At 46.3% G+C, this 14715-nt stretch overlaps 1 protein-coding gene across 1 annotated transcript; it reads right to left on the bottom strand.

Annotated features, from left to right (window-relative positions):
* Positions 1-9356: 9356 nt before the first annotated feature.
* Positions 9357-13281, bottom strand: LOC146300398 (uncharacterized). The gene is made up of 3 exons (XM_084669249.1): positions 13038-13281; positions 12219-12649; positions 9357-12079 (listed from the first exon to the last, which is right to left on the bottom strand). Exon 3 carries the CDS (start codon positions 11975-11977, stop codon positions 10925-10927), a length of 1053 nt encoding a protein of 350 aa, XP_084525375.1. The 5' UTR covers positions 11978-12079; positions 12219-12649; positions 13038-13281; the 3' UTR covers positions 9357-10924.
* Between the last annotated feature and the right edge of the window lie 1434 nt (positions 13282-14715).

The raw sequence follows: 14715 nt of genomic DNA on the forward strand, positions 1-14715 counted from the left end.
TGCTTATCTTTTGTTTACACGTAAATCTAAATGTATAAATCATGGATAATTTATACATAACCCTAACACTATAAAAATGTTATACTAAAGAATACAAATTCACAGTAATACAATTCCTCAGCCAACTGGACTTTTGTCCAGAAACTCCCCCTAAAAGCTTTCCCTAGCATTTTATGAACCATCAGATGAATAGAAAAGTAGTTTCTATCTGCAACCTTGGAGGAGTCAGCTATTATGACTAGTCTGTACAGTTACTTAGTCTGCTTTGAGGAGAGTAAACAAGGAAATAGGGCCAACATGATTACAGTTAGTGTTAAGGAAAACATTAATGGGTAAACCTCTCATTTGCATGAAATTTACTCTGTATTTGTGCTTCAAGAGGGTAAAAGTTTCAATAGAGCAGTTCATACGTATATTCATAAATATGTATGAGTAAATGCATAAGTGGCTTATTTTCTCATTCAAATGTAGATGGAGTAGAACTTATATACAAACCCTTTCCCTCATGAATAAATAAATCAACAGTTTACTGAAAGATGATCGTTTATATTATGCTAAATAATAGGGACGGCTGAAGTGTGCGTTAGGACACGGAATAGTAGAATAAAGTGAAGCAGCACTACCAGGTCCTGCCAGCAGAGAGCACAATTTATCAAAGCTGTAGAAAGTTCACCCTTGAGAAAAACAGTACCTGAGTGTTGCTTTTCAGTTGGGTAAATATAATGAACAACACTGCAGGTTCTAGTTTCAGTGTGTCACACTGTATATCACAAACTGCCAAGGAATATGGGGAGGTGAGATTGCAGAGTCTGGAGAACCGACTTGAGACAGCCCTTCCCTGGGGTTTCCTTGTAAACCTTTTACATGCTCCAAAGTCAGTCAGTATAAGACCAAGTAGACCCAGTCTGGCCCCAGAGCCAGCCCCTCTGCATCTTTCTACTATGTAGATGTTTACAACAATTGTTTTTTTAATTGCATGTTCCGGTGTGCAGTGGTGGGGTTTGTGTCAATAAAACCTCCACATTTTCTTTAACATGTATTTTTGTTTAGCACTTTTCATGCTTTATTGAACAGTTTGGAAGTGAAGCGTGACAGGAAAGGCGGGGAGAGAGAGGGGGGAAGGCATCCAGCAAAGTGCCCAGGCTGGATTTGAACCCAGGCCGCTGCAGTAAGTCCTCAGCCCACATGGTGCTCACGGCACCAGGGCCTCATGCTTCCTTCTGAGATGACAGCAGTGCACATGATCCCTCACGTCTCAGAGTTCCTTCAAAGCTGCTTGGATGTTTGATGTGTTTTGTGGCCGTCCATTTCCACCCTCTTCAAGCTCTCTCTCCATGGGTGAATCTTGGTTCCATTGTAAAGGAAGAGATCGATCCTGTCTCTCGTTTCTCTGCCATATTTTGAGGGTGATGGATGCAGTGGCAGAAGTATAAATCCCAATTGATAGTTTTGCCAGTTTGATGTTACAGTAAGGTACCATAGATGACATTACCCAGAATGCCCCTCTCATCTCCTGATGACACCTTAGCGGGCCACAGTCTTTGTTTTGCTCCACTCTATATCCCAGGTGCTCGCGATATCCATCTGCAGTGTGCTGGACGAGGCCAAGATAATTTCCTGTTTCCAAATGATAAACACCTTCCTCAGCAACAGCACGATTTAGAACCATCATATTCTTTTCAGCTCAATAAAATCTTTGTTTAAAGTGCATTGAAAAGGAGAGTCTGTGAAGGAGACTTTGTGATACAGGTCTGGGCTCCCGATTTGACAGCTGCTGATGCTTTTATCGAAGGAGGAAGAACGTTGGTTTGTTATTCTCAAATGTGGGTTTTGGAGGAAAAGTATGTGTTTACCCGAATCAGTGAAATAGTGGAGGGGGCTGCGCCGATGAACATATGAGCTTTACACCAGGCACCCTGAGAATCAATCTCCGGGCTGGGAAGTGGTAAATGCCATCACCATCTCCGGGAGCCCTGGTTGTGAAGTTGTTTACTCTTCAAGCTACGCTCTGAGAGAACGCCCGACTTTCTAGTGGAAGAGGAAAATAAATCACCTGTCTGATGACATATTCCGAGTCGTTCCTGGTTCCCTCTTGTGATTGTGAAAGCCATCTTCTCAACCACTGTGTGTCTTTGAGATAGTGAAAACCCCTATTGCAGCAGGGAGAACACAGCCACGGCCTAATGAGGAGCCTTTTAACGGATGAAGGTTAACTGCATGGTATACTGGGATGGTAATCTGAGATAGGATGAAGCCAAGAACTTCTACCTGAGGCCTGGATTAGCTCTTTTATACGTTCAGAGAAAGAGAGGGGGAGAAGGAGAGAGAAAAAGAGAGAGAGGGGGGAGAGAGAGAGAGAGAGGGGGGGGGTGAGTCCTCACAGGCAAAAGTAGCAACAGTGAGTTAAAGGCAAGATATGTATGTTTTGCAAACCTAGCCATTTGTGCTGGAATTTGAAAGGATTCAAACCTAAATATGCCACTCCTCCTTCAAAGCCAGTTCTCCAAAACACATGAGCACTACCTGACTATTGCTGTGAGGTAAACAGACAAGTAGCCTGTCCAATCATTGAATTTGGTCCAAATGCTGTCCGATCCTTAGTGCCAGTCCAACGTTAATGATGGTTGTGTTAATTAAAGTCCTGTGACGCCCACAGATATCGGATTGATTTCATTTCACTGTCAAACCATTAGATCCATTTGTTGCAACAAACATGTGGATTTGAATTTCAGCAGCGATGACAAACAGTGCTTCCCAACAACATGATGACACAACAACATGAAGTAAAGGCTCAAAAGCAGCCTGATGGGCCCTAGTAGGACAGGAACAAAAGGCCTTGAACTACAAGCACATGGTCAGACAAAGGACCTTCTCAACCACCTTCCTAAAACCTTTACATTACCATTTTTAAAAGGTGTGCACCGTTTTAGATGCAGCTGCTTAGCAGAAAAGGGGAAAAAAAGATCATTGTGCAAAAACAGCAAAACGCAGAAGGGGAAAAACAACAAAACAAAATCCATATGCAAATCACGTACATAAACGAGTGGCTGAAATGTCATGGTCATTTCAAAGATTCATTATCATCTCCATTATCATGTGAAATGAGGCAAACGCCATCATTATCATGTAAATGCATTGTCTGGGGTGAGCAGGACTTCAGACAGCGGTCCTTGAGGTGCCTCTCATCCTCAAGGCGAGAGGCAGGGAACACAGGAGCTTCTAGAACAAAGAACCTCCAGGATGGGTTCTACTAAACATGGGTGTGACATGTAACCCAACAACTTTTTGAAAACTGTAAATCTGTCTCCCCCAGTTTCAATTGACAACTTTACATTTAACCGCCACATTGTATGCAAGTTATAAAACAACAAAATCACTTATGCAAACAAACCCACACCGCCAAGCCCTGCTGAGCTCAAGATCAAACTTTCCTGTATGTTGTCGTCACGGGAACACTGATACCACGTCATGGCCTGCTCACGAATCTTCTGCTGTGTGTCTGATAGATAATGCATGAGTACGACGGGTTGGAGGGCTGCTGAGAAGGTTGTGTGTGTGAGTCTCCGAGTGACCTGGTTCCTTCCTGAGCACAACAGGAAGTCCAAGCTACTGCACAACAGGAAGTCCTAGCTACTGCACAACAAGAAGTCCAAGCTACTGCACAACAGGAAGTCCAAGCTACTGCACAACAGGAAGTCCAAGCTACTGCTTAATTCAACGACTCGAGGACCGACGGAGTCCCAGTATGGGTGCCTGCCCCCCCCACAGCTTCACGTGGTGTGGCTTTTACAAAGATTAGGCTGCTTGTACCCTTCTTCTCCTTGTTTCCCTCCCCTCCTCCTCCTCTTCCTCCTCCTCCTCTGTCTCTTCCTCCTCTTGCTCCACCCCTACCCCCACAACTGACTCCTAGCATCCCAGAGAGCAAATGACATCTTTGGGCCAGGTCGAACCGGCTGAATCTGACCAGTCTGGATGTTGATCTGCCAAACTGCTGCGACAGCGCTGGAGCCCAGGGTCTCATTCTCTCCCTTCTTCTCCTCTGTAAAACGGAGGACAAGGACCACCAAGGGGAAGATGTGAAAGCAAGAGGGAGTCTAGATGTCCTGGCTCGGCTGACAGAGATAATGGTAGCCTGGTGCCCGACATGAACCTAATGAGGCCATCGGGCCACGATCTGCCCTCTCGCCTCCTGCAATTGTGTTTCCACAAAAGAAAAGAACAAAGAAAGAAAAAGAGGGAGATGGAGGGGGGGGGATGAGGAGGAAACACAAGCTGCAATTAGCCTTCCCCCTCTTCCTCGCTTCCTGGTTCTAATATTGCTCTTAGAGTATCATGTGACAGCGAAAGGACATCTACTGCCCTCTGATGTTTTACATTAGGCCTTCTCAGGCTGGAGGGAGGGCCGTAGATCATACACTAACCCTCTGCAGCAGCCCACTCTCCAGGGAGAATCGAGGATGTCACAGACATCAGCACACGTCCATTAGGACGACCTTTCACAACCCCCTGCCCTGCATGTTTTCAAGGTTTCCCTTTTCCAACACACCTGAATTCAAATGAACGGTCATTAGCAGGCTTCTGCTGAGCTTCATGGCAACCCGGTGCCGTGTCAGGCTTGACAGTGACCCATTCGCTCAAATTCAGCTTTGGCGGAAGAGGGAAACCTCGAAAACATGCAGGGCAGGGGGTCCCGAGGACCAGGGTTGAGAAAGGCAGGAGAGGGACACTTCCTAGATGGCTCCAGTGTTCCACGCCAAACCAGTCAGGGGCGCACCCCTCCTTGGGCCAACGAGGGACGGCAGAGTCCCAAATCCACTTGAATGGACAGGCACGTCCCCCTCTTGGAGCTGGTTCTGAACTTACATAAGAAGAGGTGCAATGATGGAGAGAGGCTCTGTCAGAACAGAAGTGTTCCCGCTGACGGGGGGAAGGAGGGTGGGAGATGAGGCCGTCCTAAATGGTGGCAGCGTCACTGAAGCAGATAAACAGCGCGGAGATTAGAGACTGGGTCTGTGGGTGGTTATTGAGCTGAATGATGGGGCATTTATAAAGATGCCATTAGCGGGCTTGCCAATACTCAGCTGTCTTAATGGCTCTCTTTGTTACAGATGATGCGAGTGGGTTATCCCTCGGTTCCATATCTGCGCAGGTTAGAGCCCGGGTCGCTGTAATTGCGAGTCATTGTTCCAGTTAAAGGGCACTGCGGCCTTTGGGTGGACTCAGACTGACAGTGGGAAGGCTTTCAGTGCCCAACGCCGTCGTGAAAAGACATCGGACTCGTGAACACAATCAAACCTCCCGTGGCATTTGCTCTCAATGAATCAATAAACAGACTGAAACCACCCTCCTTGAACCGATTTGTTCTCCGTCAACTTCGCCCCTCCTCTGGGCCTCCCTCTGTGTATTCTTTTCCCCGACTCCTCTCCAAGTTTCTCTCTCTCTGGCGCTCATGCTCCCTGCTTGGCTTTCTGTCTCATTAACTTAGTTTTGCACCATCGTGGCGGGGAGAGCAGATACAGTCTCATCCCACACCTCTGCCCGACGGAAACCATCCTCCATATTAACACCCAGGATCAGGAGGCTGTCACCATCCACCATCTGCGTCACAGATCAATTCTCGATCCGCTCAAGCCATTCACACGAATACAGGGGTACCAGACGTCTGGCTATTCCACCTGCTGATGCGATATAGAGACAATTGTTTCAAGCTAGAGCTTTCTTTCAAGGTTCATTTCAGTTGTATTCTTCCTGTAATTTTGTAATTTTGTTTTTAGACAGTTTTCAGTTTACAAAACAAGAACAAGCACTGGCAGTAGAAGCCCAGCCCAATTGCTGACACTTTCTGAAGTTGCCGTCACATGCAGAAGTTGGAGAAGTTTATAATCGTTCAACATTGGCAAGGTTCTCAAATGTTTGAGAGGCATTTACTGTCTTCTGCCCCTTGGTCGTTGGAAACTCTGATAGTTGAGTGAATTGAGAACAAAGAAACACAAACTCAGTCATCATTACACTGCTGCAGAGGCAGTATTTTTCCATAAAGGATCACGTCCTGGTATTTGGGTTTCCAATGGATACCAAACTTTCTCGTACATTCACCTGTCTCCACGGCAACTCAGTCAACGTTGGTAACTGATAAGATGCTGTGCTTAGTTTGGTGAGTGGAGACATGATAAAGGTGAACTAAGAGAAGCAGAGAGGCGTGAGGACACACATTTGACCAGTGGCGAAAATCTGAAATCAATTTTGGGGGGGACAATATCTGACATTTTCGCAAGAGCAATTCCTGAGGGGGATACCAAAATTACTACTGTAACACAGGCTACATTGTAATATGTTACATTTATATTATTATCAGTATTTACAGGGAGTCAGGTGGCTGAGCGGTTAGGGAATTAGGGCTGGTAATCTGAAAATCGGCAGTTCGATTGAGCCAAAAATGACGTTGTGTCCTTGGGCAAGGAACTTCACCCTACTTGCCTCGGGGGGAATGCCCCTGTACTTACTGTAAGTCGCTCTGGATAAGAGCGTCTGCTAAATGACTAAATGTAAATTTACATTTCCTTAAATGTAAATTTCCACTTACAGTGATTTATTGGGGGGGACAAATCCAGTTTTTCCCAGGATGGGGCGGGGTCGTGTCCACACTGCCCCCCCCCCCCCCCCCCCCCGGAATTTCTGCCTATGGAGAAGACAAGATATTCTTGTCTGATGAACAGATCTTGTGAATAAACAATCTGAATCAAACCTTTTATTGCGTATCTACCCACTTCCGTGGCCAAGTCTTCAATACGAATGTCATCATTACAGGTAACAATCCAGCCTGCATTTAGATGTCCACAGTACAGCGGACCTCAAAGCCATTCCATTCGACTCACCTGATCTGGCCTGAAGAAAATCTCATTGGAATATAGTGTTCTCTTTCTACATCATTTAGACATTCTGGCCCAGACTACTTTGTATTGCCCACCCCACAAGCCCCAGACAGCAGTAATATTAAAATAAAATGCAAGCGGATGAAACTTCTCTCTGCTCCTTTAGGGGGAATTCAAATGGAAATTAGACAGCGGTTTCCTTGACAACCATCTTTTCGAACAGCTTTTGTAACACCAATCGCCGATTTTCTAAATCAGCACCTCTTTAAAAAACCATTTCCCATCTTTCTCTTCATTTTTCATTCCTGTTCTTCTCCTCCTTGACTCGTTTTGACACCGCCCCAACCTCATCACATTTTCCTCTCTCTTTCTCGCCACTCAAATCTCACCTTCCTTCTGTCACTGTGACCGACTCCTCTCCTTTCCATCCTCCCAACTCCCCCTTTCTCTGTCCCCATCCCCTAACCCTAATCCAGGGAGCTGTCAACACCTTGCAGACGATCCTCATCCTGCAGGTCACACCTGCTGATCTCCTCCCTACATGAGGCTCTTCTGGGGCTGCTCACAGCCCAGGAGCAGGATGGAGGATGGAGGTGGAGGATGGAGGATGGAGGTGGAGGATGGAGGTGGAGGATGGAGGTGGAGGATGGAGGATGGAGGATGGAGGATGGAGGTGGAGGGTGGAGGATGGAGGTGGAGGATGGAGGTGGAGGATGGAGGTGGAGGATGGAGGATGGAGGATGGAGATGGAGGATGGAGATGGAGGATGGAGGTGGAGGATGGAGGATGGAGGTGGAGGATGGAGGTGGAGGATGGAGGTGGAGGATGGAGGTGGAGGATGGAGGATGGAGGATGGAGGATGGAGGTGGAGGGTGGAGGATGGAGGTGGAGGATGGAGGTGGAGGATGGAGGTGGAGGATGGAGGATGGAGGATGGAGATGGAGGATGGAGATGGAGGATGGAGGTGGAGGATGGAGGATGGAGGTGGAGGATGGAGGTGGAGGATGGAGGATGGAGATGGAGGATAGAGGATGGAGGTGGAGGATGGAGGATGGAGATGGAGGATGGAGGATGGAGGTGGAGGATGGAGATGGAGATGGAGGTGGAGGATGGAGATGGAGGATGGAGGATGGAGGATGGAGGATGGAGGATGGAGGATGGAGATGGAGGATGGAGGATGGAGGTGGAGGATGGAGATGGAGGATGGAGGTGGAGGATGGAGATGGAGGATGGAGGATGGAGGATGGAGGATGGAGGATGGAGGATGGAGATGGAGGATGGAGGTGGAGGATGGAGATGGAGGATGGAGATGGAGGATGGAGATGGAGGATGGAGGATGGAGGATGGAGATGGAGGATGGAGATGGAGGATGGAGGATGGAGGATGGAGGTGGAGGATGGAGATGGAGGATGGAGGTGGAGGATGGAGATGGAGGATGGAGGATGGAGGATGGAGGATGGAGGATGGAGGATGGAGATGGAGGATGGAGGTGGAGGATGGAGATGGAGGATGGACGTGGAGGATGGAGGATGGAGATGGAGGATGGAGGATGGAGATGGTGGAGATAAAGGATGGAAAGTGGAGATAAAGGATGGAAGGTGGAGATGAAGGATGGAGATGGAGACAGTAGATGGAGAATAGAGGATGGAGATGCTGGATGGAGGGTGGAGATGGAGAAAGGAGATGGAGTATAGAGGAGAGGTTGGAGGTGATGGAAGGAGCTGGAGGATAGAGGAGAGGTTGGAGATGATGGAAGGAGCTGGAGGATAGAGGAGAGGTTGGAGATGATGGAAGGGTTCTCCCCAGGATCTGACCTCCAGGGGTGTCTCAGGTGTCTCTCACCTCCGTCAGCAAGGTGTGACCAACCGAACAGTTCTTACACTGTCAAAACTGTTCTCACATCCTGTTTGAACACTGGACAAACTATATTAAAGGACAATCAAGGTCCATTTTAGCAACAATAACGTCCCATCTACACTGCAGGTCTCTCTCTTTTCCAAAGAGGAGCCAGCTGATGGCTCTCTGCCACTCCAGCGAAGCGTGTGTGTATAATTAGCTGTGCAGAGTTACGTAAGCCCATCTTTTGGATTCTCTCATGCATGCACAGTGGTGGTTAACTGTTTACAGGGGCGATGGCCACGGTGAGGGTGTGCATGTGCACGTGTGTCTGTACACATGCATGCTGTACATGTGTGTGTGTGTGTGTGTGTGTGTGTGTGAATGTCTGTGTGTGTGTCTGTGTGTGCGTATGTGTGTGTATCTGAAAGCTTAAGTGGACTGTTCTTCGGTACCTTCAGTAACTTTTTTTTCCGTCTAATTTCACACCTTTATGACAGCCATCACAGCAGAGTCAACACTCATTACTGCAGCCCCTCAGTGACCCTAGAGAGAGGCATTAATGCTAGGGAGAGAGAGAGAGAGGCAGAGAGAGAGAGAGAGAGACACACACACAGAGAGGGACAGAGTATTGTATTAACAGTTGATATGAACAAAAGATAAATGTCAGCTCCTGTAAAAACAGCCACAGGGCCAGCATATCAAAACACTGCACTGCAGATCTCCTTGTGAAGTAAATCATGATTCAAGAAGTTTACAACCAAGATTATTGGTTGGTTAAAGAATCAGAATCAAAAAGGGATTTATTCACCATGAAAGTGAATCTTAAATTTAAATATGTGGTCTAACTGGGATACATAAACTAGCAATACTAAGTGTAATACATTTAAATTTAAATGTACAATATAATATACAATAAAATATAAGTTGCCATTTTACAATATAAAATACAATATAAAATACAAATGTTACAGGACTTGAATGTAGTGCAAAATGCAAATAGTTTTAAAGGTGACATGACATGAAAACTTCATTTTATGAGGTTATTTAACATTAATATGAGTTCCCCTAGCCTGCCTTTGGTCCCCCAGTGGCTAGAATTTTCGATAGGTCTAAACAAAGCCCTGGGTGTTCTTCTCCGCCTTTGACAAAATGAAGGCTCAAACGCTCTGTTTGAAAATCTCCTCCAAGTGACGTAGATACTAGAAAGGTTACCTCCCCTCTCTCTGCTTTGCCCGCCAAGATCATCTGGCCCACCCATGAGAAACTGAGCTACCACCGTGCAATGGCAAGTGCGATATCGTTTTTTCCTGGAGAGACATCATGGCGAGCAAACAAACGAAGCACAACAGTTGCTCAGTGCTTGGATGTACAAATGCAAGCACAAGTCTTTAATTAATTCCTTCATCCGAGCCTCTGCACAACCAATATCTCAATTTTATTTTTGCTGGTGCGCCGACACAACTTCCCAAAGTTTTGCATGTCTGCGCCAAAAATTTCAGCCACTACTGTTTCCTCAACTTGATCCAACACAAAGCTGGCCTTGCTGAAATCAAATTCTGGATCATTACTAAATCTCCTTGGTCAAGCTACAAACCTTGGACAAGTAAGTTAACTAAAGCTATATCATTTTGTTGCTTTACTGTATATGGTTACCTAGCTTGCTACCCTTAGAATGTGGCTGTAACATTAGCTCTGCAGCCAACAGCTGAGTTACTGTTGCTAACGTAAAGATAAATGCAAATGGAATCAAGTGTGTGTGTGAATACAAACGCTGTAACGCCAGTGTTGTACACTTCTTTGTTATTTGGATAACCGTTCTGCTGTTGGTGTTATGGCGTGCGCAATATCCGCCTTTCTCCACATTGAAATGTCTGAGTGTGCACCTCTGCAAACCAGGGTGATCAGATGAGAATGGCTAAATTCGAGGCATCTTACAGCAACGGGGGCTACGAGCCATTGCGATACATCAGTTGTAAACATTAGCGCATGTTGCCGCCCCTCTCCTGCTCATTAGCATTTAAAGCTACAGACACAGAAACAGCGCGTTCTGAGGAAAGCTGATTGTGGGACTACTTGTAGTGGCTATAATTCTGCACCATGGCTGAATTTCAGAAAAGAGACTTCAGATACAGTATTAGGGGACCACTAAGGCCTATATAAAAGCATCCAAAAACAGCATGTCATATTACCTTTAAGACATGAAGTCATTAAAGTCAGTGTGAACTCTTGGCCTTGTTGAGGAGGCCAACAGTGGAAGGGAAGAAACTGTTTGTGTGGCGTGAGGTTTTGGTTCTGATGGACCGCAGCTTTCTGCCGGAGGGGAGTGACTGAAACAGGGAGTGTCCAGGGTGGGAGGAGTCCGCCGCAATCTTCTTCGCTTGCCTCAGGGACCTTGAGGTGTGCAGGTCCTCGAGGGAAGGAAGATTGCAGCCAATCACCTTCTCAGCAGTGCTGATGATACGCTGCAGCCTGTTCTTGTCCTTGGCAGTGGCAGCAGCGTACCAGATGGTGATGGAGGAGGTGAGGATAGACTCAATGATGGCTGTGTAGAAGTGCACCATCATTGTCTTTGGCAGGTTGAATTTCTTCAGCTGCCGCAGGAAGTACATCCTCTGTTGTGGTTTCTTGGTAAGGGACCTGATGTTCAGTTCCCACTTGAGGTCCTGGGAGAAGATAGTGCCCAGGAAGCGGAAGGACTCCACAGTGTTTACTAGGGAGTCACACAGGGTGATGGGGGTAAGTGGGGCTGTGTTCTTCCTGAAGTCCACAACCATCTCCACTGTCTTGAGAGCATTGAGCTCTAGGTTGTTCTGGCTGCCCCAGGTCACCAGGTTGTCCGCTTCCCACCTATAATCAGACTCGTCTCCACCAGAGATGAGCCCAATAAGGATGGTGTCGTCCGCAAACTTCAGGAGTTTGACGGACGGATGACTGGAGGTGCAGCTGTTGGTGTACAGGGAGAAGAGCAGAGGAGAAAGGACGCAGCCCTGGGGAGATCCGGTGCTGGATGGGGAACCTGGGGTTCCCACCGTTACACAGGGAATCAGAGACTTGTGTTCCCAGCTTAACGCACTGCTTCCTGTCAGATAGGAAGTCTGTGACCTGCAGGTGGAATCAGGCACGTTCAGCTGGGAGACCTTGTCCTGAAGCAGGGCGGGGTAGGATGGTGTTGAAGGCAGAGCTGAAGTCCACAAACAGGATCCTGGCATAGGATGCTGGGGAGTCCAGGTGCTGTAGGGTGAAGTGGAAGGCCATGTTAACTGCATCGTCCACAGACCTGTTGGCTCTGTAGGCAAACTGCAGGGGGTCCAGTAGAGGGTCTATGGTGGATTCGAGGGGTGCCAGCACCAGGCATTTCACAAGTCACTCTAGGGGAGTCAGAGAACAACACATGATCATACTGCATGTTCCCACCAACCCACAACAATGGCAGAAAGTCAGTCTCCAGGGCTTCACATGAATAGTGAACATGAATGTTCTCTCTCCATCTCTCCGACACACACCCACCCATCTTCTCCTGCGATGAATCACAGTTGGCAACCTTGACAGAAATAGTGCGATGGACCAAGAGTCGAGAAGCTGAGAGTGCAAGGGTCAAGGACTCTGACTTGGGCACTACATTGTCAGCACCAGTGGATGAAAACGATGACTAACAGAATTTGCCAAAACAAGAGCACCCTGACTATACAGCTCTGGACAGCACTCATGAATCCTCCAAATCCTCTTGTAAGCTGTATTGTGTAACCATGAATGCCTGTCTTTCTGTCTCTCTTAAGTAGTGCTACCTCACCCAACTAGGCGGGGAAATGAACTGTAGTGAAGTTCCTACTGTATTGTATTGTTGATCGGAACAGGAAGCGTTCCTTTGTCCAGAGTTACTGTTGGCATAGACGTGCTTGTTTCTCAGCCTGCCAGTCAGCACCAACTATATTCAGCAACTCAAGACAAGAACAAAGAACTTAACGTGTTACCAACTCATCTATCCAACGACACATACATGGATACACAGATACACACACACTATCTCTGTCTCACCCACTCTTCCTTTGTCTTACACACACACAAATACCACAACAGGGTCAACAACAATGGCACACTGTTCTAGTAACAGAGATCATGACACTTAAAACCTTTTTGTCTGTCGTCTTGACACAGTTGGTGCCGTTCTGAAGATCACACCCATAAGGATGGACTTATGAATATTATAGAATATTAGCCTACCGACGCTTCCACCAGTGAGTTATTTTTTCAAAACGGAAGCTAGCTAGCTGTAGTTCGCTTCCGTTGCCTAGCAACCTAGCATAATAGTTGTAGCAATTCTATTACCTGCTAGTGTTAGGCCTACTTGTTAACCTCCTAATTGTACATTTTGAAGCCATACTATAGCGTTTGTTATAGTTTTTGTCTGTCGGAAAATAGTCGGTTGGAATGTTCAGAATCACACGTGTGACGGTACTCTGTGGCGCCCCGCTTTCGAACGATCACATATGTGTGACGCTACTAATTTAAGCAATAAGCCCCAAGAGGCCGTGGTTTACGCTGATTTTAGAACAGGTAAGGGGAGTTGTTAGGCACGACGCGAAGCGGAGTCGCGGGGCTTATTGCTTTTCTAAAACTGTTACTACAAATATTTGATTTGGTTTCATCAATAAAAACAATTAGAAACAAAATAGTTTAATAATAAACCGTCATTCTTCCGCTACTACAAAGTATAGTTCCTACATACATCATTGCCACGCAACAGCCAGATGGACATCTTTGCCGTCTTTTTCAATTTGAAATATTCGATGTGCAGTAATATGGAATGTTAAAGAATGTTATGAGGACAACCTGTGAGGTTATGCTGGATTTTACAACTGCATGTTACGCGATTTAGCCAATCACAATCAAGGATGGGAACAACCAGTTTTAGAACAACAGGTTAAGGACGTGGAAGAACTAATCAAGCACTGAACAGAGACAAACCAAAGGCCGGCTGCACAACTTATTACTGTTCTGAAACCGAACGCTGCAGCACAAACGCACGCATCGTGCGAGAGGTTTGCTAGAAGGGTACAGTCCACATGTTTTCTATCAAGAAGTGAGATCTTACTTGGAAGGAGAGGACTGTAAAATGTAATAGGGTTCATACTGTTACATGTTGAATGAGGCTGCTTATATCAAATAAGTTGTGATTGCAATGGGAATCGGTGCATTTATAATATATCCTTTACAGGAAGCCTAATAATCGGAGCAACCAAACAACGCAATCTGTAAGCAGTTGAGAACAGTAAATACATAGGGTACATGGACTTCAAGCAACCTTAAACATCCAGTATTACATTAAAAAAGGAAGTTGTCTTTCTCATAATCAGATGTGATCACAAGGAATCAGGTAGACGGTGAGATTGGAACTGTCAGATGGAACTAGTTTCCTCCAGTTCTGAAGATAGCAGCAGGTTCCCACTGTGTCCATCTCCAGAACACCCCAGCCACAGCTCTCTTCCTCCTGTTTGCTACAGGGAAAAGCAGACCTCATTTAAAGACGTTTATGTATTTTTCAGATTGCGCTCATCTTCAGTGGTTGTGTCTGCAATGTCTCCAGTCCCTGAGTTTGTCTCTCTCTCTGTGTGTGTATGTGTGTGTGTGTGTGCGTGCGTGCGAGTCGCACATACACACGTTGGCACAGAAATCACTGTAATTTACTCAGTAATAACAGCGTAGGGACTGAATACCAGTAGACTTCAATCTCTCACACTATGTTGAAAGAATGTGTACCATGATTGGAGCAAACAGAGTTGTAAACAAACAAACAAAACAAAAAATCAACATTCAGCGACTTTGAGCATAAAACTTCAGATGGAATCTTCTACAATAAGCCAACAAGATTCAGATATTTATCTCATTGAAAGTTTCCCTCATGAACATCTTGACCATCAGGGATCGCAATCAGTCCTGCCTCCTCGATTGAAGTCTTCCGGAACAAGCTGTAATCTTCCATAATGAATAGTTATCAAGGCATGTT

The sequence above is a fragment of the Hypomesus nipponensis genome, chromosome 2 (assembly GCF_054491055.1).
Source record: "Hypomesus nipponensis isolate SF chromosome 2, ASM5449105v1, whole genome shotgun sequence".
In the NCBI taxonomy this organism is placed as follows: domain Eukaryota; kingdom Metazoa; phylum Chordata; class Actinopteri; order Osmeriformes; family Osmeridae; genus Hypomesus; species Hypomesus nipponensis.

Coding starts and splice junctions, on each gene's coding strand:
- LOC146300398 (XM_084669249.1), bottom strand. CDS start 11,977: ATGCAGTTAACATGGCCTTCCACTTCACCCTACAGCACCTGGACTCCC.